At 41.9% G+C, this 24151-nt stretch overlaps 4 protein-coding genes across 8 annotated transcripts; 2 read left to right on the top strand and 2 right to left on the bottom strand.

The window, feature by feature from the left end:
- Positions 1-65: 65 nt before the first annotated feature.
- Positions 66-2470, top strand: mrpl35 (mitochondrial ribosomal protein L35). The gene is made up of 4 exons (XM_061082981.1): positions 66-102; positions 319-487; positions 1960-2104; positions 2196-2470. The coding sequence occupies exons 1-4, from the start codon at positions 72-74 to the stop codon at positions 2382-2384; spliced, it is 534 nt and encodes a 177-aa protein (XP_060938964.1). The 5' UTR covers positions 66-71; the 3' UTR covers positions 2385-2470.
- A 1253-nt stretch (positions 2471-3723) lies between these two features.
- reep1 (receptor accessory protein 1) lies at positions 3724-10998 on the bottom strand. Its single transcript, XM_061083160.1, has 8 exons — positions 10967-10998; positions 8850-8922; positions 8665-8741; positions 8407-8527; positions 7873-7986; positions 7474-7636; positions 6260-6513; positions 3724-4594 (listed from the first exon to the last, which is right to left on the bottom strand). Exons 1-8 carry the CDS (start codon positions 10996-10998, stop codon positions 4523-4525), a joined length of 906 nt encoding a protein of 301 aa, XP_060939143.1. The 3' UTR covers positions 3724-4522.
- Positions 10999-12224: 1226 nt separating this feature from the next.
- chmp3 (charged multivesicular body protein 3) lies at positions 12225-15137 on the bottom strand. Its single transcript, XM_061082520.1, has 6 exons — positions 15011-15137; positions 14453-14513; positions 13868-14047; positions 13641-13762; positions 13368-13482; positions 12225-13235 (listed from the first exon to the last, which is right to left on the bottom strand). Exons 1-6 carry the CDS (start codon positions 15053-15055, stop codon positions 13096-13098), a joined length of 663 nt encoding a protein of 220 aa, XP_060938503.1. The 5' UTR covers positions 15056-15137; the 3' UTR covers positions 12225-13095.
- A 1533-nt stretch (positions 15138-16670) lies between these two features.
- On the top strand, positions 16671-24128 carry hspa4l (heat shock protein 4 like). 5 transcript variants are annotated; one of them, XM_061082846.1, is made up of 19 exons: positions 16671-16777; positions 17797-17854; positions 18009-18149; positions 18272-18394; positions 18479-18578; positions 19092-19225; positions 19317-19561; positions 19663-19739; positions 19825-19976; positions 20073-20179; positions 20343-20476; positions 20864-21048; positions 21269-21343; positions 21638-21781; positions 22470-22595; positions 22688-22795; positions 22924-23043; positions 23566-23727; positions 23811-24128. In XM_061082846.1, exons 1-19 carry the CDS (start codon positions 16671-16673, stop codon positions 23997-23999), a joined length of 2487 nt encoding a protein of 828 aa, XP_060938829.1. In that variant the 3' UTR covers positions 24000-24128. The 5 variants fall into 5 exon arrangements, with proteins under 5 accessions (XP_060938829.1, XP_060938828.1, XP_060938827.1 ...); XM_061082845.1 differs by having other exon boundaries at positions 20864-21060; positions 21641-21781; XM_061082844.1 differs by having other exon boundaries at positions 20864-21060.
- Positions 24129-24151: the final 23 nt, after the last annotated feature.

The following is a 24151-nucleotide window of genomic DNA, read 5'->3' as shown; positions in this document are numbered from 1 at the left end:
CGATAGCGCGCTGTGGTTAAGGTTTGTCCTCGCAGGACACCGTACTTACAACAGACTTACAGGAAACAAACATGGCCGCGGCCATAGCGAGGAGGGTGTCCGGTGTGTATCTTACAATTTGACTTTCACACTTAATAACCTAGTTTGTCTCCCATAGTAAAAGTGTAGCGTGTCGTGTGTGTTTTATTGCTCTGAACCACAGGACCGCGGGATGTAGTTAATACAGATATTGTTATGCAGGGGAGGGGGGGCAGCAGCTAACAGTAAGGTCAGTGATGTGTGCTCATGTTTTCCTTGTTGTTCTTGTGTGTGTGACAGCGCTGCTGAGGCCGCTGTCCGCCTCGCTTCGCCCCGGGACCCCGCAGCTCCGGCAGCTCGCCAGCCTCATCCACCCTCCGCCCCTCTACACCTCCGCTGCTGCAGCCGCCGCCCGAGCTCCTCTGCCGGCTGCAGCCTGCCAGACACCCCGCTACCACATCCTCCAGCGGTAAAGAGCAGGAGCCGCACTACCGCACACAGCCGCCATCACTGTCCGAGGGCTACAGTGTTATTAAGATCTTTAGAGTAACATCAACAAAGAGCTTTCAGAACTTTAATATAGTATGTATAGACTGTATGCATAAGGTTAAAGGGATAGGTCACCCAAAAATACAATTCACTCGTTATCTACCCACCACCATGTCGATGGAGGGGTGGGTGAAGTGTTTGAGTCCACAACACTCTTTTGGAGTTTCAGGGGCAAACAGCGTTGCAGCCAAATCCAATACAATTGAAGTAACTGGGAATCCCTTCTTCAAACATAAACAAACAACAGGAAAAACACACAAATTCATCCACACTGCTCCTGTGGTGTCATCCAAGTAAGGTGTAAGCCGCGACATTCAAAACGGCGTCATTTACACCATGTTTTAAGCCTAAATCTCTTCTCCTCTGGACCCATGTTCATGTTCACACACTGCACAAGCACACGCCTCTGAGCTCTCGCCCAAGGGGCACGTGGCGATACTCGCGATAGCTGCAGTAACTTCTGCGGGAATCAAATTTGAATGTCGGGGCTTACTGACACTTGGATGACAACACGGGATCAGTACGGAGCGAAGTCGTCGCCATTTACTTTAATTTATTGGATTTGGCTGCAAAGCTGTTTAACACCAAAATTCCAAAAGGGTATCGTTGACTCAAACATTTCACCCTCCCCTCCGTTGGCATAATGGTGAGTAGATGAGTGAATTTAAATTTTTAGTTTAACCATCCCTATAAATCATTAAAATTATGTTAATGGCATGGCTAACAGCTACCTTACATTAGATCACAACAATAAATAGAAGGAAATTAGTGAATGGAGTGAGTTCCGTTCTTTGTGTTTATTTGTTGTTAAAGTAGATGGATAGAAAGTTAAAGTAAGGGTTAATAAATAAAATCAAAGTAGTATTTCATTTGTTGTACGAAGGGGACAGACAAACAAGATGAAAACTGCTGTGGCCGAAGCTACTGCCTGTTACTTTCAAAGCAGGGGGAAGTGAGATACAGGAACATATACAGTAAGTTTAATACCATACGTGAAAAACAGGAAGATGTAAAGTTTATGTTTTTCGCCTCCAATCCAACACAAAGACGTGCAATGTGTCCTGCAGGAAATATTTAAACGGCATTGGTAAGCCATTTAGATCCAGTGAGAAAGAGTATTTCTGCTCTTTACTGTAGTGTTACTAAGGTGTTTTACTGTAATAATCTTAGCAGAGATGTTTTTATTTCAGGCTTAACTTAACAGCAAAACTGTGAACCTCACAGCAGTGAAAATATTAATCAACAATCTCCAGCAGTATTAGTTTCTTTACAGTGAAAACACTGATACTTTTCTCCTTCTTTTCCAGTGTAATTGACCTCCGTTCTGTTTAGGTATTTGAGGTTGTGGGTTATTTTACACAGCAGTTGTTGTGCTTCTCTGTGTTCCTGCAGGGTGTCGGCTCTTGTTCCCAGTCTGACTCTGCAGCCAAGCAGAAGTCTGATCTACTATAGTCTGAAGAAGGGCAAGACAAAAACCGTCAAATCTGTCACACAAAGATTTATGAGGCTGCACTGTGGACTCTGGATAAGACGCAAGGTGCGTTTGTTTCATTGTAAACCACCATAATCACTGATTTGTTAACTACAAGGCACTGGCCCATGTGACAGCTTGTTTCTTGTTTTAACAGGCTGGATACAAGAAGAAACTGTGGAAGAAGACACCTGCCAGACGAAAGCGCCTGAGGGAGTTTGTCATCTGTAACAAAACACAGAGCAAACTTTTAGATAAAATGACAACTTCTTATTGGAAGAGGCGGAACTGGTATCTCGATGATCCATACCTGAAGTACCACGACCGGGTAAACCTCAAACCGTGATTTGATATGTGTAGAGGTGTCATGTTTTCTGTTCAAATACAATGTATTGATGTAATATACATAATAAAGTCCAATATGGTAAATGATTTGTGCTTTTGGGAGTTCTTTCAGTACAAATAAGACACACAGTCAACTTTTACTTGATATTTAATGACTGTAAAGTGATTTAAACAGAAATATTGAATCCAGTGGTACAATTGACAGCCATAAACCATGATGTCATCACATCACTGCTTTGAGTTTATATTTAACAATCAAGTTTAAATTGAAGTCGTTGGACATTCTGGCCTGCCAGAACAAAAATTCTTAGAATATCTTGGTAAGTGGGGTTCTCTGTGTCAAAAAGTCAAAGTGGCAAATTCACCAGTAAATAAGACAAATGTTATTTGAATGTATGTATAGCCAACTTAGTCATAACATTTCATGTTTCTTTTGTAAAGCAATGACAAAAGATTAATGTTCACCAGCAATGCATCTGAAGAGGCCGACAGCTTCACACCAAATTAATCGTTGAAGAGATTCAATTTTCCTACAAATTAATAACAAATGTCATGCAATGATGAGTGTATCCGTCTATGCACACGTTTACAAATCTGATGAAGCAACATGATTTTTTTTCTGTTTTACTTTGCACTCACTTTAATCAGCTCCAACACTACCACTTGATAATACTAAACACAATCTGTTTTTTTCTCCATTAAAAGAACATTTTGTGTGCATAGCAGGTGTATCTATAACAACAGTGTGAATGACGTGTAAACAGAACGGTTGTACCTGAGAAGCTTTTATTTCAAACTTCATTCCGCCTTGAATTATACCGACACGATGATGAAAATCAAAAACCGACTGCGTGAATCCACCGGCACAGTAACACGTCGTGTAAAACGCTGCCATGATTCAGGCTCAGTGAATAAAAGTACAGGGTGAAAACATACGAGGAGTGACTATGCGACAGGAACTCAAATGTAGGTTTGTAAACCTGCAAACCAACAAAACATAGTCTGGTGAGTTTCTACAGAACAGCAGAAGCAGGTCGAAAGTTGAGTTTGTCTGGTTTAGTGTTGCTCAGTGAAGAGAACGTGACACAGTGATTTCAAACATGGAAAAAACAAACCATGTTAGTTTACAGTAAATATCGATTTGTTTCTTGTCTGTTTCAGCTACAGCTGAAAGTGACGTGTTCACAATTGGCCTTCAACTGCCAAATCATTTTTGTTTTTTATAAACCGAACAGTAGATTGTCAAAAAGAAAAAAGAAAGTCTGACTTTAACTTTGAAATTACTCATAATAATCTGCTACTAATTTAATATGATTATTGTGTAACTTTTGGCTGTTTCATTGAGCATTTAGGGCAGTAATTTATATTCTAGACATAGTGCAAACATGATTTAATGAGAACGTATATGTGTTACAAGTAGCACAACATGTGTAGAGACTTTTTGATATATTTTTAAGTCTCCACTATCTTTTGATTTAAGGCTTAAATATAGAGGTACATAACAGAATATTGTCCACCACCGCTGTCTGACACTTCAATAGGTACGTTTTATATTTGTTCGTTTGGCTGATTTCACAAAATTGTGATAAGATAAGTCATCAGTGCAGATTTCAGCTGCACTCAGATGTTTCTCCAGAACAGATACTGTCAATAAAACAACAACCACCCAAATTGTTGTTTTTTTAAATCCTTGGCTTTTAACACATTCTCGAAGAGTGTCCGCGTCATTCTCGAAACCAGCGGCAGGATTCAGTGACAGTACATTCTGCTGAACAAACAGTGGACTAATGACTGGGAAGACACGCATGCACTTGCCTGCCCTAACCTGATATATAAAAACCATTAAATCATAAAGATGAGGTACACACAAACTGTACATAAACACATGTTCAATAACCCACAAACTGAAAAAAAAAGTGTCTATCAGCATGGAGCCCATTCACTCATTTCTCTTAATTCAACCTCACCTGATTGATCATAGGCGATATACTACAGATAGAGGGGTCGACATAGGTCACTTTGGTAATACCTTATTCCAAAGCAAGGCTGCTTCAGTCATGTAGCTTTTGGCCATTCAGTATTTTTTTCATTTTTTTACTTCTTGCAGCGAAGGCAGCTGGAGTCGTCTTGAGGACAGTTTCACATGGCTTCATTGTTCGAAGAAAGACTTCTCCTGGATCTTGTGAGAGGCCTTAAGACTCTAAGAGGAGGCTGCAAAGGGGGGGAGGATAAGAGCAGAGTCAGATAACAGCTGCAAACAGCCCAACACTTTATAAAGGATGCGTGTGACATTATTCTATATTTTTGCCCCGTGTCAGCAATTCCCATGAAAATACCAAAGCCAACAATGTGTTCATACATATCTCGATTCACACTTTGTTTTTTCGTAGCTTGGCTGCAGCTCTCAGCCTCAAGTCCACTGGTTCCTTCTGAAGATGAGACAGACGGTAGGAAATGTTGCTAAAACAGGTGTGAGGAGAACTTTTTGGGGACTATTTTCAGCTGTGAATTAATACACATGCAGGGTGGTGCATCTGAAAATAGTACGGCACTCAGTAGAACAGGTTCCTCTGCCAAAGGCCCAACAGACCCCTTAAATTATGTCAATCAAATTTCAAACACTCATAGGTATCAATATCTGCTTTTTTTTTCATCAAGATCAATTGAATCATTCTGTGAAAATCAGTGTGATAAATTCTCCAAGCGTTAATGAAAGTGAAAATATTTCCTGGATCCGCCCCAAAATGTAATTGATTCTTTTCTGACCCACACTGCCTCCTCCTGCCAAGCTCGGTGGTAAACTGTTTTTTAGTTTTTGTGTAATATTGCCAATAAACAAACGCAGACAAAAACACAATTTCCTTGTTAATAAACTCCAAAGCCCATGTTCATTGCAGTAGAGGAACACGTCTGCCTGTTCAGCAACAACAAATACCTATGGAGGGATGAGCTACTGAGGATCAGGCCTTAGCTAAAAAACAATAAGTAATCACCTCCACCAAGGAGTTTATGTTTTACCAGTTCATTTATTTCTGGATTATGCAGAAAACGCGAAAAAAACAATTTCCTCCTTGGAGGAGGGGTGGCGTCTGGGAATGAGAAGAGCTCATTTTGGTGCGGATGTGAATTCATTTTTTCACTAAATGTTAATATGTTTCATGAGGAATAAATACTTTAGCTTATCAGATCATTTCCTATTGTCATTATTTTCTTATTTTACATATCTAATGTGTCTATAGGGTCTAGACACTCGTGAGTAGGAGTGTTTGACCTGGTTGGGGCTACAGTACGTGGTCTTCTGAATCGATTGCAATAATTGTAATGTTGGTTTTGGTATTTTCATGAGGTTTGACAGAGAGAAAAAATGTAAAATATTGCTGGATTTTTCCTTTTTATGGCGCTGCTTCATTTAGTTCACCACAGCAAACAAACTGACATTACTGGTAGAAATGTATGGATGAATGATGATCAGTTAATTCAGGGGATTGACTCAGCAAAACCATTTCCATGAACATAACATTCCAAACAGAAGTTATTACCAGCGGAGAAATACACTGCAAAGGAATCCATGTCAATGTCTGCCATGTTGGAATGTTTCCCATGCCACATTTCCAAAAACGTGAGTCGTAACAATCAGACATCAGAGCAAGATCACACATTAATTTGCACTAAACTACAATTCCACTGAAGTTAATGCATGATTCAGCTTCATCAGTGCAGAAAACCCTATTAGCAGGCAGACTATATGTACAGTGCTGAACCATGATGATTTATTTAGCCACACAGAGATAAGGGAATCAGTGAGTAAACCACCACTCTCAAGGGGCAGTTAGAATCAGGCAGCAGCTGGGCAGCCACGGTGACGAGGCGAGATACCTCAGGAGCCTTCCTCTTAACCAGCGTGAGCTGCGGAGAGCTCAGCCCCGCCTGCGCCTCCTTCCCCACCTCCTCTGACTGCTCCGGTGCTGGGGGAGTGGGAGGTGGAGAGGGCGGTGTGGACTGGGGCGTCAGTGAGAGTGTAACGGGTGTGGACTCAGACTCAGAGGGTGACAAGATCTGAGACAGCGACTCCTTGGAGTCCCAATGGTCCAACCCCAACATCTCATACTCAGTTACGTCAAAATCCTGACCTGCACCGCGAAAACAGAAGAGGTCGGTGGAAGGGGTGAACAACGTGTGAATCCTGTGACTGATCTAATGAGTCAATGGCTGTTTGTTTAAATGCTGTAGTGCGGCAACAGATATTGGTCAGTTGGGATTTTTATTAGGAAACTTCATATGACAATGCATCATCATTCTGACGGCCACTGGGCAGAGGCCAAACAGGAACTGGTGATTGGCAGAAACAACCAGGGCTGTCCTCATTCCTTTCAGTATCTGTAAATGTATGTCTTTTACTACTTTTATTATATGATCTATTTTTCTTTTTTTCCCCTAGTCTGAAATTTTTTGCAAATGGGTGACATTATCTTTTGAGTCTGACCTGCTGTTATGTTCCTTTTTGTTGACAATAAGAAAAATATAGACTCATACAAGATTTGTCCTTAAATGTGAAGGTATAACTGTGCCTTCAATGTACAGCTATTTCTGTCCGATACATTAAAAAATGTTATTTCTAATTCTATTCACAATGGAGCAATTATGATCTGAAAAATAATATAGAACAGCGAGACCCTGACGAAAACAAACAACAACTGTTTTCACATGATGTTGAATGAAGAACAACCCCCCCCCAGCTACATGTGAGTGTTATCACAGGACGGTTAGCCCGGCAGGCCCCTGAGGCCGGACCGGCTCCAAACAGGAAGACAGGAGAGAGGGCAGGGGGCCACTCAGGAAAGCAGGGGGCACTAAACAATATCTGTAGGGTTAAACAAGCTCTAACAGGAAGACAGAAATCGGCATGATTATCTGCGTGACGCCAACCTGGCAGGCTGTTATTACATCCTAATGGCCCTCTCGTAGCTAAAGTGCTGAGAGAACAGGCATCATCTTACCCTTTTTTTTATCAACTTATTTTATATGTTCAACACAGTTTTCATCTAGTTGGATAGAGTCACTCTGTATCATGCTTTTTCCTGCCTCCTCACCCTTGTTGTAGCTCTCCGACTTGCTGCGCATCATACTTCTGGTCCGATGCTGGGCTGCTGCGGACTGTGTGGTCTCAGGTCCGCTGTCCACGGGGTCCGACTGGTAGGAGGACAGATCCTGCATGCTGAAACTCCTCAGTCTGTCTGACAGGACTCCTTGGCTCTAGGACAGGAAACACCAGGTATTTGTTTTAGCATCGATGTGAGATGTTTATAGTCATGGATCATTTTAAGAGCATTAATAATTGAATGCTGGCATCAGGCTACTTTAAAAACATCCCTCAATAGACCTGCTTCATTACACGAGAAGCAAACAACATTAGCCTCCATTATCTACAGAGACCCTCGACTGTACCCCCCAGTTCACCACCCAGCAAAAATGTCCAGACTCGGCATTACCTTTGTTGCAGCCATGACGGCAGCTGTGGCCGCAACGTTTAGCCCCTTTCTCCCATAATGCACCAGTGTGTCATAGCTTTTGTCCTTGGCTTGGCAGATGTACTCATCGATGTCCTGACACAATGACAAACAAATCACATGATGAGCACATTTATCTCTCATTGTAATGTGCGATTCATTTCATGCAGTGTTTGTTCTCTAGCCTTTCTGAAACCGCACGACTCGCATAATCAGATCCTCTGACTTTTGATCCTCAGAAAACATGATTGTCTGTTTCCTGACCCACACGTATACGGAAAGAGAGAGAGATGGAAGAACACAGTGACACTTCCTCCCCCCCGCCCCCCTGTCCAGCAAACACAGTTTAAACAGCTAAAGTGGAAAAGTGAATTAGCACAAAGGCACTTTTGTTCTCTGGACTGTGGTAAAGCATAAAATTAGTCACAAACAACGGAGAGACTAACTCAGAGCACAGACTGAATATTTTCTCCGAAGCTTTCTCTTGAAGTGCGGCGACAAAGGAAAACACTTCACCTTTTCTTTTGAGGAAAGAGTGGGATGAACAAACTTCCTGTATAGCACGCTAGAGCCTTTAGTGTAAGGGGACAACAGCCACACCACAAACGCAATCTTCAGCTCATAGTAGAAAGGAAGCCTGGAATGGACACACAGAATGGAGGCAGAACAAAATGATGTTATATGGTTCCTTTATGTTCGTGAGACAAGCATGTTATGTAATAAAAACACAGTGGTTGCCACGGCCAAATCCATTAAACATCTGGTGTCACTTACCAGCAAACAAACATATCCGTAAATACTTCCACAGTCGTGAATAGGGCAAATATTATCCAGTACATCATCCATTTCACCTGTAAAAGGTCAAAGAAATTATTAAAAAACACATTGTAGGATCTTATATATGGGGATGATGTGGCTTAATATAATTGAATAATAAAAAATATAAATGATATACTCACATATTCCCTCACATCTTTTGATTTCACAGCTTTGTAAGAGGAGTACGCAGGATATAGTGTCCCAAACATAAGTCTGAAAGTCAGAGATTAACAACCATCAAGTCCAGAAACAAAGACACTGCATTAAAAACGAGCAGGAGCAACATAAAACCTAGACTAATTCAAATGTAATTAATTGTGATGTGGACAATATCATTTTCAAGAAAACATCACTGTGGAATATTATGGATAAATTTAGAACAGGGTTAATTTTTATTGTTTTTACTGTCATGTTAATGTGGAAATGAGAGATGTTCTTGTGGGTAAAATGTCTTCCATTTGTCGTGATTTTATAGAGCACTATTATTTATAGAGCACTTTTCAACACAAAACACTGCACAACAAGACAAATGATGATAACCCAGGAATGTACCTCCTGAAAAAGCAGGTTTTTAGTTGAGACCTATAAGACAACGTAGTCTCCTTGTTTCCTCAATTCTGAAGTTTTGATTTGTGCTCCTGGTGTTTTGTTAAAGCAGATTTGAAGGCAGAATGATTTTGTTGGAATGAAATGAAGTGTTGCTGTCATGATGCAACTGTACTTGTGCCTTATAAACCCACGAGGGTCGGGCTCTTTTGTGTGCATGACACAAAATAACAAATAAACATTCAAACAACTTTCATGTATTGGATTTTCAAACTATGCTCTTGAAATTATATATTCAATGTATTTTTCTATTGGTCATTGAGTTAATCACTGTCTTTTCTGAATTTGAGACCAGGAGCTGACTTTGTAAATGTGTCATTGTGGAGTTTTTTTGTTTCAGTGCATGTATTTATACAGTACAATTATTTTTGAGTCTTCTGAACTGCACATGTGGTACAATGGACTGGTTGACAGGTGAGATGAAGGTTAATCAGAAAACGTGCTGCAGCTCTTTCCTCCTATGAACTATGAACTCAATCATGCATTAAGTCACACTACTGCAACCGGCTGCACATGGTGTCCAGGTGACATGAGGTCAGATTTGCCCTCCATGGGGTTTCCTCCCTTTTCTTTACATTTCTATTCCTGTGCTGACACCTGTGCTGCATGCAGTCCTGCACCCAAAGTTCCACAGTCGGGCAACAGCTGTGAGTGGTGACCTGCTCATGTTACAGAGCCACATCGTGTTGCAGCACTGCAGGCCTGGAGCAGCTAACTGTGCTCACACAGAGTTTAGAGACAACAAGGACATTAGAAAATAAACGTAGCAGCTCTGCAGTACAAACCTAAAGGCTTCTCTTGGAGATTTAAACCTAAACTGGACCCATACGAGCACATTTTACGCAGGCAGAGCATATGAGGCACAATTTAAGTAACAGGATCTAGCAGTCTAAATTTAATTACCTCACTATTTTGAGGTTGGGCCTTGCTGTTGGTACACTTCACACGCTCTGCAATGGCGCTGCTGATTCATGCTTTGAGCAGGTAGATATAGATACTGTCACAGATGTGATCTTATTGTTCAATCTCTGCAGCCATGAGGTGACATAATGGGACATATTCTCATGTGTTATGACATGAACAACTCTTGCTTCGTAACCCGAGAAGGCAAGACCCATCCCTTTTGTTTTTCTTTTCCAATATGGGACATCAACAGAGGATATGCCTCCCCTCACAGACCTGCTCCGGCCGTTTTACGCTTCTTAGACGCCTCTGATTTGTTTTCTGCGAATGACCCATATATTAGCATGTCGTGGATGATAAGATGTGTTTTCCCTTGCCCACCACGTCAGCTCTTTGTCTATCTTTAAAAAACGGCACTTGATAAACACAAAGCGTGTCAGGCTGCTGAGCGCTGTTTAGAAGCTCCACAGGCCCGGAGCAGCATTCCTGCTCAACAGCCAAGTACAATCCAGTGGAAATCACACTGTGGTCGAGTCCAAAAGGAATCTGCTCCCCTCACACCCAGAAGAATGATTCTGCTGGAATCATTCACGGGATTAAGGTGGAGGAGGCTCGTAAAGCGCGCAGCTCCGTGGAGCGGCTCCAACACCTGCGACGAGCCGGGCTAAAATCCATCACTGTAGGCAGAACATGTGTTGTAGAATAATCCTAATTATAATCATAATAACAATAATAAAAATCGACTTACACCACAACTCTAGAGATGATCCAGGAGACCATTGCGCTGGAGAGGCGACAGGACGCGCTGTCTGCGGGGAGGAGTTTCCTCCAGATGACAGCGCGTTCAGGCGGATGCGTCCGGACGCACACAGGAGGCAACGTGATGCAGGATAAACAACACGGCTGTTGTCCATAGATGGCAGTGTTGCATTGCGCAGACGACACTCACACCCAGCACGAAGAGGAGCCTCTCAGGCAGGGATATAGGATCCATGCAGGGCCTGATGGGCGTTATGACAACCGATTTATTTACCTTTGGACCCCATCCCACTCCCAGCCAACGATCCCATGACGCACCGTGCACCAGTACAACAGAAGCATTGTTATTTGTCCAGACATCAAGGAACTAATCACAGCAAATACAACTACACCCTGTCCCCAAGTTTTTTTAAGTGTCTCTGGTTTAAACATTTTGAAAGTGGTTCCATGTAAAGAAAGTTTATTAAATGTCCATTCTTTTGTCACTTGGTGTTATTGAATAAATACATTCCATTTGAACCTTACACCACTGGATTTACACTGTGAGTTAAAGTTCAAACTCTCTTTTGTGAGTGTCATGAAATCTAATCCAAGTCGAGGGTGTCGACAGAAATCAGAAACAAAATCTAAAGCCATGAGATTTGGCCTGGCCTAGATATGTCTCTCCCTGTGGTCACTATGACCTGTGGACAGCTGCACCAGTTAGAGCTACAGTAACTTTTCACTGTCCAGCCTGTGGCCTACATACTGGAGACCGACAGCAGAGGCAAGGTTTTGTTACAGTACAACAAAAAGCCGCCGAGGCAGGGCTGTGGCTGGTCGAAATCGAATCCTTTTGTTAGCGTTAAAGCCGAGGGAACGGCTTCAAAAACAAGGGTGACTCAAAATGGTCAACCAAAAAATGTAATATTCATACCTTTTTAAAAATATTATGAAATACTCTCACAATTTTACAATTGATATTGCAGGAAAGCAGTCAGGGGACGGTGGATGATGTAATTTCAATTGTTCCTGATGGTACGGTTTGGTTTCACATCTGCTGAGCTCTGGGCTGAGATTGAAAGTGTCCATGCAGTAAAGTTTTTAACCTGCTGAGTGAGCTATTGCAAACCAGCAGGTTCAGATTTCCCTTAACAGACCTAATATCTAATTTATTGTGATGCTAAAGGGCTGCATTAGAAAAAAAAAGCTAGTATGATCAACACTGAGATTAGAACAGATGTAATGCATTCTTCTTGTTGGCAAACTTTGTTATTTAAAGTTTATTTCCGTATTTCTTTCCTCATTCACATAGAAAAATTATACACACAATATTTCCACGATACATAAGATTCTGCACCGACCTTTCCTTCCATTTCCTCTTCCTCTTCCTGCTGACAAGGAATTCAACCATGATAGGAAGTCAAAACATTTAACACGCAGAATGTTAATGCAAAGAATGGGTTAGGGCAATGCCTGTGCATTTTTCTGACAAGTTTATTTTCACATGTATGACCACATACAGAAAAGACACCTTTAGACAGTACAGAAAATAAAGCAATTATAAGAGAAATCCACCCTTCGTCGATAGTGTTTCAGACATTTCAGGCTAAGCACTAGTAAACAGAACAGCTGTTGCTTACAAACCAAAAGCTAAGAGATAAGAACTACTGCTGAATATTGATCCAGGATGTAATTCATGTGCAGGATGGATTCATGAGAAATTATTCAATTATTTGTTTGGATCATAAACGCCCAAGTCCTCCACCACCAGTCCATAACTCAGGACGGGAGAAGAATATGATGAAGCACTGTAGGCACAGCAGGCTTTTCATACTTACATTATTTACACTTCCTTAAACCTTCTGTTTGACTTTGGATAATAAAGTTACCAAGGAGTTGCACCTTGATGATTAAAAAAAAACAAAAAACAAAACACACCTTTTCATCTAGCAGAACAAATGTTCTGTAAAAACCAACTTTTTAAAGTTATTAACTTCCAAAGCAAAAAGTTAATCCCAACTGATTATGTGAAATGTAATAATAGTTATAATACGAAGCACAGAGGATGCTCAGCACTGTAAACCCTACACCAGAGTTCTCTCCGTCCTTTATGGAGTGCATCAGTGACAGTTCACCTTAGCTCCTCAGAGCTGCCAATCTTGACTGCATCTGTTCAATGTCCTCCTCCGATTCTTCATCAGAGGCCGCAGTGGCTCCTGCAGGCTCCATTTCAGGCAGGGCATCGACGACTTTGCTCGGTGCTTTGCCAAGGGCACCTAGAACAGCAAATTCAAATATATGTGTTATTAATCTGCAGTATAATTTTACCTGTGGTTCATCAGATAGATCCCACGACTTTGTTGTAGAACAGGGGAACAGAGACGTGCTGATTAAACAAATATTTGTACCTGCTGTGATCTCAAAGAGGATCTTGTCAACCTCCTCCTCTGCTTCCTCCTCCATCTCCTCCCCATCCTCCATGCTCTCAAATGTGTCTTCCAGCATTTCCTCAATGATTCCAGCCTGAAATATCAACATGAGTACACGATAAGATGATTTGGCCACTTCTTCCGTTATGAGACAGAAAGTTTTGTTAGTGATATGAGTCAGCTGCAGAATCAAACGTCTTGTTGTAACCTGACTATAAACATGATCTATGTATGTTGGATGCTGCTGCCGACCTTCATCATCTCCTTTGACAGCTCCCTCATTGTGGCCTGGATCTCTGGGACTTTGACGAGATTCTGCATAGCTTTCATGACCTCGGTGCTCTTCTGCAGGGCCCCAGCTACACGCAGTAAAGCTAGAAATACAGAAAATAACCTTTCTTCACTGACAGACGTGGATATAAAGTTGACAATGTGGACTTAAAGATTAAAAAACATAGCTGCTGTACTCTGAAACTCACACATCTGATTCTTCATACTGAGCGTCACAGAGTTCATGTGGGCTTTGGAGGCGTAAAGTTTTGTGACAGCACGTTTTGACTGGATCACCTCCTTTGCGAGGATCACACACACATCCCTCTGACCCTTCTTGGCAGCATCTTTGATAGATCTTTTAACTTTCTCTTCCTCCCTTTGAATATCTGAAAGAAAACGGGATGTCAGCACATACAAGACAAACAAATTATTGTGATTAACGATTAAGTCATTGACTGCAGGGCGTATTCATTCATTTGTTCATTATTCAGCAAATCGGAATAATGAGTCAATACTTTATGTATAAAAAGTTATCAATACTTTTCACTGAGCAATACTAAATTAACATCTTTATGGCCAGTAAAGTAATTCAATAAGTCTCTGGTCAAATTCCCCCTTCTTTTAGCTTATAACAATTGCAATAAATTATTTATGTAATTCATGTCATTGCTTCAAGATAATTAATTGAACCTGAGTCAAAGCAGATTTAGAAATTGATGATTGTGATAATATTTATATTTATATTTACTGCTGTTCTGTGGTGGTGGCTTCAAATATTGACTGTATCTTACCTCGAATCTGTCTGTCAATCACTCTCGTTTCCTTCCTGATTTTCTGAGACCATTCATTGATCTGAAAGGACACAGCGTTATTACAGGCTGTATTAGTGTGACCTCAATAGATACTGTAAGTTTCATGCATAAGTTTCAGCACTAAACTAAAGCGACGATGAAGATGATCCGTGCTAAAGTGCAACACAGCGGGAAGCCAGCCCGAGCGAGACAAATCAGGGTTTGTTTACACTGGACTTGTGCTAGCTTACATGCTAGCTAGCTAGCTCTCAACACACACACCAAAATAACACAAATATCTCGGATGATAGCGGATATAAACAAGCACATAACCTGTAATACATTAGTGATGATGTTACCGGATGTGTCAGGGATTGTTGGGTCATTTCTAACGAGCATAATGTCTCACATTTAATTAGCGAAAGTAGCAACAGTTTGAACGAAGCTGACTTAAAGTGACAGCTAACGCTAGCAAGGCTAGCTAAAGGCTAATCGTTTCTCCCTTTCTAAGGTGGAAACTCTGAGAGACAGTGGTGGCCCGCAGCTGTCAGCACTCACCAGCTCTTTGGGTGGTTTCTCCGTTGATCTGCCGAACAGTCCCATGGTGGCTACCGGGTTAAATGCCGAGCTAAGCTACCTGACCACAACCAGCTGGTTAGCTCAGTTTGTCAGACTGCCACTTCCTGTTCTCAGGCCCGTGAGGCTGCGTCCCAACGTGAAGGAGCGGCTTCCTGAGCAAGGAAACAAGGGTTCAAGTCAGGGTCTGTGCTTAGGATGTCACTTTAGGGGAATGCTGTCTGATTTCTCTGTCATGCACAGATGAATGTCGACTGGGGTGATGTAATGGTTCCATAAAAGTCTAAGAAGAAAAGTGGAGCTAAAGGGAACTGCTGGCGTGAATTAAGATACAATAAGATAAGATAGACTTGATTAATCTTAAGGGAAATTCTTGTTCCATCTTTAGATATATAATATATAATAAGATAATTCAGTAATAGTACAATATACAATAGACTACAACAGTTGAGTATTAAGTATAAAATAATATAATTGAAAGTACAATAAGTTATGAGAGGCAATTATCTAATACTAAACTAAACTGGCAATAGAAAGTAGAAATGACAATGGGATTAAGATCTATGGGAGTTATATTGAACATATGATGCTAAATGTGGTAATATTGCACATGAACAGTAATATTGAATATTAAAATGTATTATTGCGCTATATTATTGTTTTGGTATTCATATTAATAAAATAGTCAATTTAGTGTTATTTCAACAGGGGTCCTGTGTTGTGCGAAGTCAACTCCAGTTGGCCTGAGGGAAAGTTGTTGGGACTCCTCCTGTTTTTTATTAGATATTGATGAATTTGTTGATAATAAAAAAGTCAAGAAATCAGTTTTGAAAATTCAGGGGAAAATAATTATTTTTTAGAACAAGGCCACTGAAAGTATCTGCCTAGAGAATGGATAAAAAGACATGGTGTAAATTACGTTGAATATGAATGTCTGGCTTCCGGACACTTCCATGACACCACAGGAGCAGTGTGGATGCATTTCATGTTTGTTTTTTTAACGTTTTAAGAATGGGTCACCATTTACTCCAATTGTATTCAATAAAGGCTGAAACGCTGCTTACCCCTAAAACTCCAAAAGTATTTTGTGCACTCAAACACTTATTGTATAATCTTATTATATTATGGTGAGTATACAATGAGTGAATTTTCCTTTTTCGGTGAACTATTCCTTTAATCAAGAGGGGAAAAACGTGCTTGTATTACCTGTGACGTATTCTCCTTTGAAATTGGATGGGGGGGAGGGGGAGGGGGGGTTCTAGATTCCTCCGTCATCGGGTTGGCTGTCGCACCAATCACGTAAGGGCGATGGGTGCGATGCAGCCAATCAGAGGCACCCGGGGGCGGGGCCTGGGAGCATCGGCGTGGTGGTGACGTAGAGGCCGCGGAGCAGAGGGAGAATCCGCCTGCGCATCACCGCCTCCCGGGAACCGCTCTCCACGAGTTCCGCTATAAACAGCCGGACTTACATAACAGCGAGTAACTCTCCGCCAGCTGACTCGTATATATCTCCCCACGAAGCAGAGGAGGACCGGACGGACATATTAAGTCCACATATATATACTTCTGTTCTCATAGGTGTCAAGTGCAGTGGTCGTTGCGTGGCGTCACTGGGACGAGCTGAATCCAGACAGATCTCGACATGTCGGTGGTCGGCATCGATGTGGGTTTCCAGAACTGTTACATCGCCGTGGCGAGGAGCGGCGGCATCGAAACCATCGCCAATGACTACAGTGACAGATGCACGCCGTGAGTATAGTGACGGACATCCTCTTCATCGTCATCATCCTCTTCATCATCGCTGTGTGCGGATGAGAGTTTGTTACGCAACGCGTGTGTCCTGAGGCCGCAGGGGGGGCATGACGGTGGTGATGGTGATGAGGCCTGGGACTACTGGTTTATTCACGGTCACAGCAGGTTACTGTGGGTCAGCATGTCGCTATGAGAGACGAGCCTCTCCTCTCTCTCTCTCTCTCTCTCTCTCTCTCTCTCTCTCTCTCTCTCTCTCTCTCTCTCTCTCCCCCTCTCTCCCTCTTTCTCTCTCTCTCCCTTCAGTTCAACTTGACCCCGATCAGCAACTCAAAGGAAGACGTGATATCCAGATTATTTAGCATTTACTAGATATCCTAGAATAAATTAAATAGGTTGATTTTAAGGCCTTTAAAAATATAATACCACATGCATGCTGCCCTTCAGGACCAGCTTGTGCAGGAATTAAATCCACGCATCATGATAGTGGCTTTATTTATTTATTGAAGATGCTATGAATGCTCTTATGTCATAATACAGAGACACTTCTGCCTCTGAGGGTATGTTTTTTGCTGCAGCATCCTGAAAACAGGGATCCATAGAATAAATATTGAGGGATATTGTTGTGGCAAGGTGAAACTAGGGAGTGACTTGTCACTGCCAGCCAAGGAGAAACGGACCCCTACACCCCCCCATTGGAACAGACACATTCATCTTTGTCAGCATCGCAGTGAAGTCTGAAGTCTAATGAGACCAAGAGGCCTTTCAGTAATTTGTTTTCTGCACAGGATGAGCTTTCTTTGGGAGCCGAGCTTTTCCGTCTCACTGCCCTAGTTTCGTGGCTTTCCCTCAGACTCTCCTTGTTGATATATATTTCCCAGCTCGAAATCGGCCGCTCATCACCCGACGTCTGTCTGTTACAGTTCTGCTTCGTCACATCTGCCACATCTGTTGCAGTAGCTAGATTATTTCTGTCGTGGCGTCCCTAATTCGCTGATGTGTGTTTGTCTTCCATCAAGGTCTTGTGTGTCTTTGGCCTCCAAAAACCGCTTGATTGGAAATGCAGCAAAGAGTCAAGTAAGATCATCCCATTTGTTTTTGTCTAATCTGTGCAATAAAATCAACATTACACACTGACTGGGTAAGACACACTGTCGCTATCACTCTTATAATTCAAATTTACAGAGGAACTATGAAACATCTCATTGCGAAATGTATTTTGTTATTGCAGATGATCACAAACTTCAAAAGCACAGTCCATGGCTTCAAAAAGTTCCACGGCAGAGCATTTGATGACCTGTTTGTTCAAGGGGAAAAACCCAAACTGCCTTACAGCTTACAGAAACTGCCCAATGGAAACACCGGAATTAAGGTGAAGCACTGAACAAACTTCTATTACGCAAACCTTGTTTCATTTTAATTCAGCCACGATGCTGACCATGATGAGTGAGTAGGATTCACTGATGTCTACAGATGTCTTCATTGCGTTTGCAGGTGCGTTATTTGGACGAGGACAAAGTGTTCACTGTTGAGCAGATCACAGGGATGCTGCTCACCAAGCTGCGGGAGACATCAGAGAGCGCCCTGAAGAAGCCGGTGGTGGACTGTGTCATCTCTGTGAGTGATGGAAGACAGAAAACCGTCCACGTAATTTGACTTTGTGGTTGAGTGACACACACTGATTGGTGCTCTGCCTCATAGGTCCCAAGTTTCTTCACTGATGCAGAAAGACAGTCGGTGTTTGATGCATCCCAGATTGCAGGGCTGAACTGTTTACGGCTACTTAATGACACCACTGCAGGTCAGTGCTCCTGGAGGAATTGTAACAGTGATGTGTCAGGATAAGACTAAGATGTAACGGGCACAGTTTTTGTGATTATAATATAGTAATAATAATAAAGTTTTTCAGTTTATCTTGTCTGGCACGGCCCCTAACAAAACCAGGTAAAGCGGGAAGCGGTGGACCAATCACATCAGAGTGGGCTTCATCGGGAGGGGGGGAGTTAAAGAGACGGGAGCTAAAACAAAGTTTTTCAGACAGAGGCTGAAAAGAGGAGCTACAGCAATGATAGTATATGAAGAAAGTGATGTGTTTTCTGAACATGTGAGCATGTTAAACTTTTAAGTTATATCCCGAGTTAAGATTATGGACCTGAATTTTAGCTCAATATGTCTCATTTAAGTTTTTGGATGGTACCAACCTCTGCTGCCGTCATATCGTAATAGTAAAATAGGTATTTGCACAGTTTCAACAGGACCTCAGCACTTGGTTTCACTCTTAATGTTATAAAACCCCAATGTTTCTTTTGAACAGTGGCTTTGGCCTATGGGATCTACAAACAGGACCTTCCTAATCCAGAAGAGCGGCCTAGAAATGTGGTGTTTGTGGACATGGGACATTCGTCATTCCAGGTCTCAGTCACAGCCTTCAACAAAGGCAAACTCAAGGTTAGCATTCAGTCTTTTCTCACCTTGATCTATCAATCCATCCACACCATCACCTTTAAACTCTAAGCTCATTGTCGGTGCGGTCCCTCAGGTCCTTGCCACGGCGTTCGACCCGTACCTCGGTGGGCGCTGCTGTGACGAGGTGCTGGTAGATTACTTCTGCGAGGAGTTTAAGGGGAAGTACAAACTCAACGTGAGGGACAACCCGAGGGCTCTGCTGCGGCTGCACCAGGAGTGCGAGAAGCTGAAGAAGCTCATGAGTGCCAACTGCTCCGACCTGCCTCTGAACATAGAGTGCTTCATGAATGACATTGATGTTTCTAGCAGGATGAACAGGTACAAATGTGTTTAGATTGTTTTCTTCTTAATGCTTATATCACCATTGTGCGAATTCCTGCAACGTAATGTTTTTTTCTTTCTCTATTTGTATCCTACAGGGGCCATTTTGAGGACATGTGTGCTCAATATCTGATGAGGGTGGAAATGCCACTGAAAGCAGCGCTTGAACAATCAAGTATGTCTTTCAAAGTTTAAATGTATTCGTCTGAATGAAATATAAATGAAGAATCCACTAAAGCCCTGTGTGTGTTTCGTGGCAGAGCTAAGCCGAGACGACATCTATGCAGTGGAGCTCGTTGGAGGAGCCACGAGAATCCCGGCATTCAAGGAGCGGATCGGAAAGTTTTTCGGCAAAGACATCAGCACTACGCTCAACGCAGACGAAGCTGTAGCAAGAGGCTGCGCACTTCAGGTAAGACTCTTCACTCACATGGATTGCTAATGTTTTGCTTCAGTGTACTATAATGCAGTAAATGTGTGTCTGTGTGTGTGTGACGTGTGGGTGTAGTGCGCAATCTTGTCTCCAGCCTTTAAGGTGCGCGAATTCTCCATCACTGATGTGGTTCCCTTTCCCATCACTCTCCGCTGGAAATCACCAAAAGAGGATGGACTGGGGTAAAGACATAGGAGACTATATGTTTTAATGTTGTTATTGAGCGTTGTTATTTTCCTTAGTCATTCTTCAACGTACGAAATGAAGCTATAGCAACCAGCGTGTAGATACATTGTGTGCCGACTCAGTTGTCTGACTTTTCTCTCTTTCTTGCTGCATTTACAGCGAATGTGAGGTGTTCAGTAAGAATCACGCTGCTCCGTTTTCCAAAGTAATCACCTTCCACAAGAAGGAGCCCTTTGACCTGGAAGCCTTCTACAGCAGACCTGCAGAGCTCCCGTACCCAGACCACAGGATAGGTACGGCACGGATCCCATTCTGCTCTCTGAAAGATACAAATTCTTGTTAGGGATCCACTTCTTAGTAAGATTCACAGATTTTAAGGTTTAAATCTATGAAGATATGTAGCTTTTACATCAAGGAGAGAGTGGTGCACTTGTCTTAGGAAGTCTTTTTGGATAGAGGGGCATTGTGGCTGAGTCCCTGTGGGAATCTACAACCAAGATGGTAATTAGGTATCAGGCTCAGTCTACCACAGATGGCTCCTGTCTGTGTGAACATGTGTGTGAAGGGATGTACTCTCAGGTGGATTAACAGTTAATAGCATCAACTGCCTTCTACCTGCCTGTTCAGGGGAATATATAGATGAAAAAAATAAACTAATTTGTTTTCTTTCCATCCATCAGGATGTTTCTCAGTACAGAATGTGGTTCCACAGCCAGACGGAGACAGTTCTAAGGTGAAGGTCAAAGTGCGCGTCAACGTCCATGGCATCTTCAGTGTGTCGAGTGCCTCTCTGATCGAGAAGCAGAAAGGAGAGGGAGAGGACATGCAGATTGACTCGGAGCCAATGGTGCAGAATGAAGGCCGAGCAGAGGATCAGGTAAAGGGATTTTATTTTGTAACCTCTGCTTAAGTGAGGGCAAAGTCAGCCCCCAGTTTAATTCACAGTGAAATAAATGGTCTCTTCCTTGCCTTCACATTGAATCATTTGCAATCATTTGTTTCCATTGCTTCTTTTGATAAAACGATTTAAATACTACAAGTAACCAGACTTGAATAAAAGCAGCTGATTGTTTGTTGTGTCTCAGACCAAAATGCAGGTGGACCAGGAAGGTCAGACCCAGGGGGATCAACAGAGCGATGAAAATAGTTCCAGCAGTAAGGTCAGTGGTGCTTGAACTTTGGTTTGCGCTTCTATTTTCCTTTAAGCCACTACAAGTATCCTGTGTTTTTATAAAATGACTCTCGTGTTTACATTTTTGTAACCAGATTTGACAATTGAATGAAGCGATGCAGTCCTTCAAAAAATATTTTATAAAAATGTAAATGCTGCATATCAATGCATTTTTTCTTACATTAAATCACACTGGTTTATTTGAAAATTTTTAAATATGCTGTAAGGTAAGTTATATTAGGCTTGTGGCTAAAAGGTCTGGTCTTAATGGTTTCTGATCCAGGAGGGTTCCTCTGGGGAAAAGCAGGACCCAGCAGCCGGGGGAAGTAAGCCCAAAGCCAAGGTGAAGAGTGTTGATCTTCCCATCGCAGCCAACAACATTCGACAGCTCGACAGTGACGTTCTTAATAACTTTGTGGAGTATGAGGTAAGAGCTCCATTGAAATGCTGATGACCTGAACTCTAAAGTTGGGTTAAAACTTGATATGTGCTGTGTTGGCCTATTGTGATTGACTGACTCATCAAATTGCCATTATTTTTTTCAGAGCACTATTTGTTTAAAGAAGGACCCACAGTTCAGTGATCACTAATTGGTTTAATCTTTATTATAGGGGAATAAATTGCTCCACATTTTGCCCTCTTCTAATAAATCTGTTGAATAAAGTTCTCCTAACTAAATGTTTTAGATAAGGGAGGGTAAAGAAGAGCTTTAGGTCTGTTTCTTTAGTCCATTACACAAGTGGATCATGTCTTAATATTAAATTGAATCATTTGTCTTAATGGCAGATTTTGAGATAAGATTTTTTAATCGCAACCACACGTGACTTTCTGGAAGCCAAAATCATTTTCTTAAAAACCACTTAAAATCTAAGTCGGTGCATCAATCTCTGCTTATTTATTAGTGAAAAGAAAATTCATATATTACAAATCTATAACCTTTTCATTAATCGTTATCCTGTTATAAACTAGAACACCCTTTGTCAGAAAGGTGATAATTAAACTCTGAGATCTGTTTTGATGGCACTGTTTGTGAATGGGATTTTATATTTGGTTATTTCCTTGATGTTACCAGACCTTATACTTTGTCCTTTGTGTGTTTGTCTGTTTCCTCACAGCGTCAGATGATTGTTCAGGACAAACTGGTGAAAGAGCGGAATGATGCCAAAAATACAGTGGAGGAGTACGTATACGATCTGCGGGACAAACTGTGTGGGGTGTATGAAAAGTATATCACTGAGGAGGTAGGTGCCACTTTCGTACGTACGTTCATAATATTATTCACCCTGATGTAGTAAAGTGAATGATGTTGTATATGTTTGAACCTCATTAACAGGACAGTAACCGTCTGACCCTGATGCTCGAGGACACAGAGACCTGGCTGTATGAGGACGGCGAGGATCAACCCAAACAAGTCTATGAGGAGAAGCTTGAGGCACTAAAGGTTTGTTTGTATTTCTTTCAACAACATTTCTGTTTTCAACTTCAGATATGAACTCATACGGCTATATTGAGACATTTGAAAGGTTTTTAAGTTTTTTAAGTGACATTAACCACCAAGTATTTTTGCAGAGGTTGGGGGAACCCATTCAGGAACGCCACAGAGAGCAGGAGGATAGACCCAGGGCTTTCGAGGAGCTGGGAAAGAAGCTGCAGCTCTACATGAAGTTTGTGGATTCATATAAGCAGAAGGTAAATTATAATTTTTCCCGTGATACACTGTCCTGTTATAAGAAATTCAATGTTTAAAAATGAGACAACTTGTTTTCTCAAAGTATCACAGTACAAATGGGTCTCAGATATTGAACACACTACTCTGTGTTGTTCTTTCTCTCTGACTTTGTGTAGCTCAAATGCTTTTTTTATGTTTCTGTGACACTGTCACTTTTAGTTTCATAGATGGAACCAATCTTAATTCATTTATGATGTATTTATTATTTATAATGTTTTAGTAATTAATAAATAAAGCATAAATAAAAAAGCACTTCCTCTCCTAACATCTGTAACACTCTTACAGGCCTAAGTATTGCTGCACACTTCACCTCATATCCCACATGTTATCTTATTGAACACTTTAAGTACTTGGTATTTACACTTCCAGCTCTCTCTGAAGCCTTTGTGTCTTACCCAAGTTCATGGCCGCTTCTACCAAATGAACAAATTGTAATTGCCAAGAACTGTAAAATAATCTTCATGTCACAATCTCTTTCCCAGGATGAGCGCTATCAACACTTGAGTGCAGAGGAAATGAGCTCCGTGGAGAAGTGTGTGAGTGAAAGCATGGGCTGGATGAACAGCAAGATGAATTCACAGAGCAAACTCACTGTAACCCAAGATCCCGTCGTCAAAGTAGCAGACATCATTGCCAAAATACAGGTATTTGAATTAATTCTTTCTTCCCGTAGAAGTGATGAGATCTGCCGATTTTTTTAACCTTTTGCCAACAACCCTCTCACCAGGAACTGGATGACTTATGTAACCCAGTGATCAACAGGCCAAAGCCCTACGTGGAGGAGGCCCCTGAGGTCAACGACCAAAACAGCGGCGCTCATAACGGCCCGACCGCCAAAGACGGAGCAGAGGGGAAGGCAGACGCAAAGGGAAGCCAGCAGACAAAGCCTGGCACGAAAGAGATGGAGGTGGACTGAGACTCAAACTCGGCCTCCATCACTGCATTTACCACCACTGACCATTTAGACCAGGGATGTCCAAACTTTTTGTCCCGAGGGCCACATACAGAAAAAAATACGAAGGACTGGGCCACTCACGCTGCCACGCCCCCCTGCCCTCGATCGGACTG

This window comes from Limanda limanda, chromosome 12 (genome assembly GCF_963576545.1).
Source record: "Limanda limanda chromosome 12, fLimLim1.1, whole genome shotgun sequence".
Taxonomy (NCBI): Eukaryota; Metazoa; Chordata; class Actinopteri; order Pleuronectiformes; family Pleuronectidae; genus Limanda; species Limanda limanda.
The sequence above is the reverse complement of the archived record's forward strand: the minus strand, read 5'-3'. Positions and strand labels throughout refer to the sequence as shown.

Excerpts from the sequence above, each read along its gene's own strand:
- hspa4l (XM_061082843.1), top strand. The coding sequence starts at position 16,671 with ATGTCGGTGGTCGGCATCGATGTGGGTTTCCAGAACTGTTACATCGCC. Across the intron at positions 19,562-19,662 it reads GTTTCTAGCAGGATGAACAG|GGGCCATTTTGAGGACATGT; the intron begins GTACAAATGTGT and ends TGTATCCTACAG. Across the intron at positions 20,477-20,863 it reads GTACCCAGACCACAGGATAG|GATGTTTCTCAGTACAGAAT; the intron begins GTACGGCACGGA and ends TCCATCCATCAG.
- mrpl35 (XM_061082981.1), top strand. The coding sequence starts at position 72 with ATGGCCGCGGCCATAGCGAGGAGGGTGTCCG. Across the intron at positions 103-318 it reads CATAGCGAGGAGGGTGTCCG|CGCTGCTGAGGCCGCTGTCC; the intron begins GTGTGTATCTTA and ends TGTGTGTGACAG. Across the intron at positions 488-1,959 it reads CGCTACCACATCCTCCAGCG|GGTGTCGGCTCTTGTTCCCA; the intron begins GTAAAGAGCAGG and ends GTGTTCCTGCAG.
- chmp3 (XM_061082520.1), bottom strand. The coding sequence starts at position 15,055 with ATGGGACTGTTCGGCAGATCAACGGAGAAACCACCCAAAGAGCTG. Across the intron at positions 14,048-14,452 it reads GATTGACAGACAGATTCGAG|ATATTCAAAGGGAGGAAGAG; the intron begins GTAAGATACAGT and ends GTTTTCTTTCAG. Across the intron at positions 13,763-13,867 it reads CAGTATGAAGAATCAGATGT|CTTTACTGCGTGTAGCTGGG; the intron begins GTGAGTTTCAGA and ends CTGTATTTCTAG.
- reep1 (XM_061083160.1), bottom strand. The coding sequence starts at position 10,998 with ATGGTCTCCTGGATCATCTCTAGAGTTGTGGT. Across the intron at positions 7,987-8,406 it reads CTCTTTCCTCAAAAGAAAAG|GACATCGATGAGTACATCTG; the intron begins GTGAAGTGTTTT and ends TCATTGTGTCAG. Across the intron at positions 4,595-6,259 it reads TTAAGAGGAAGGCTCCTGAG|CCTCCTCTTAGAGTCTTAAG; the intron begins GTATCTCGCCTC and ends CCCCCTTTGCAG.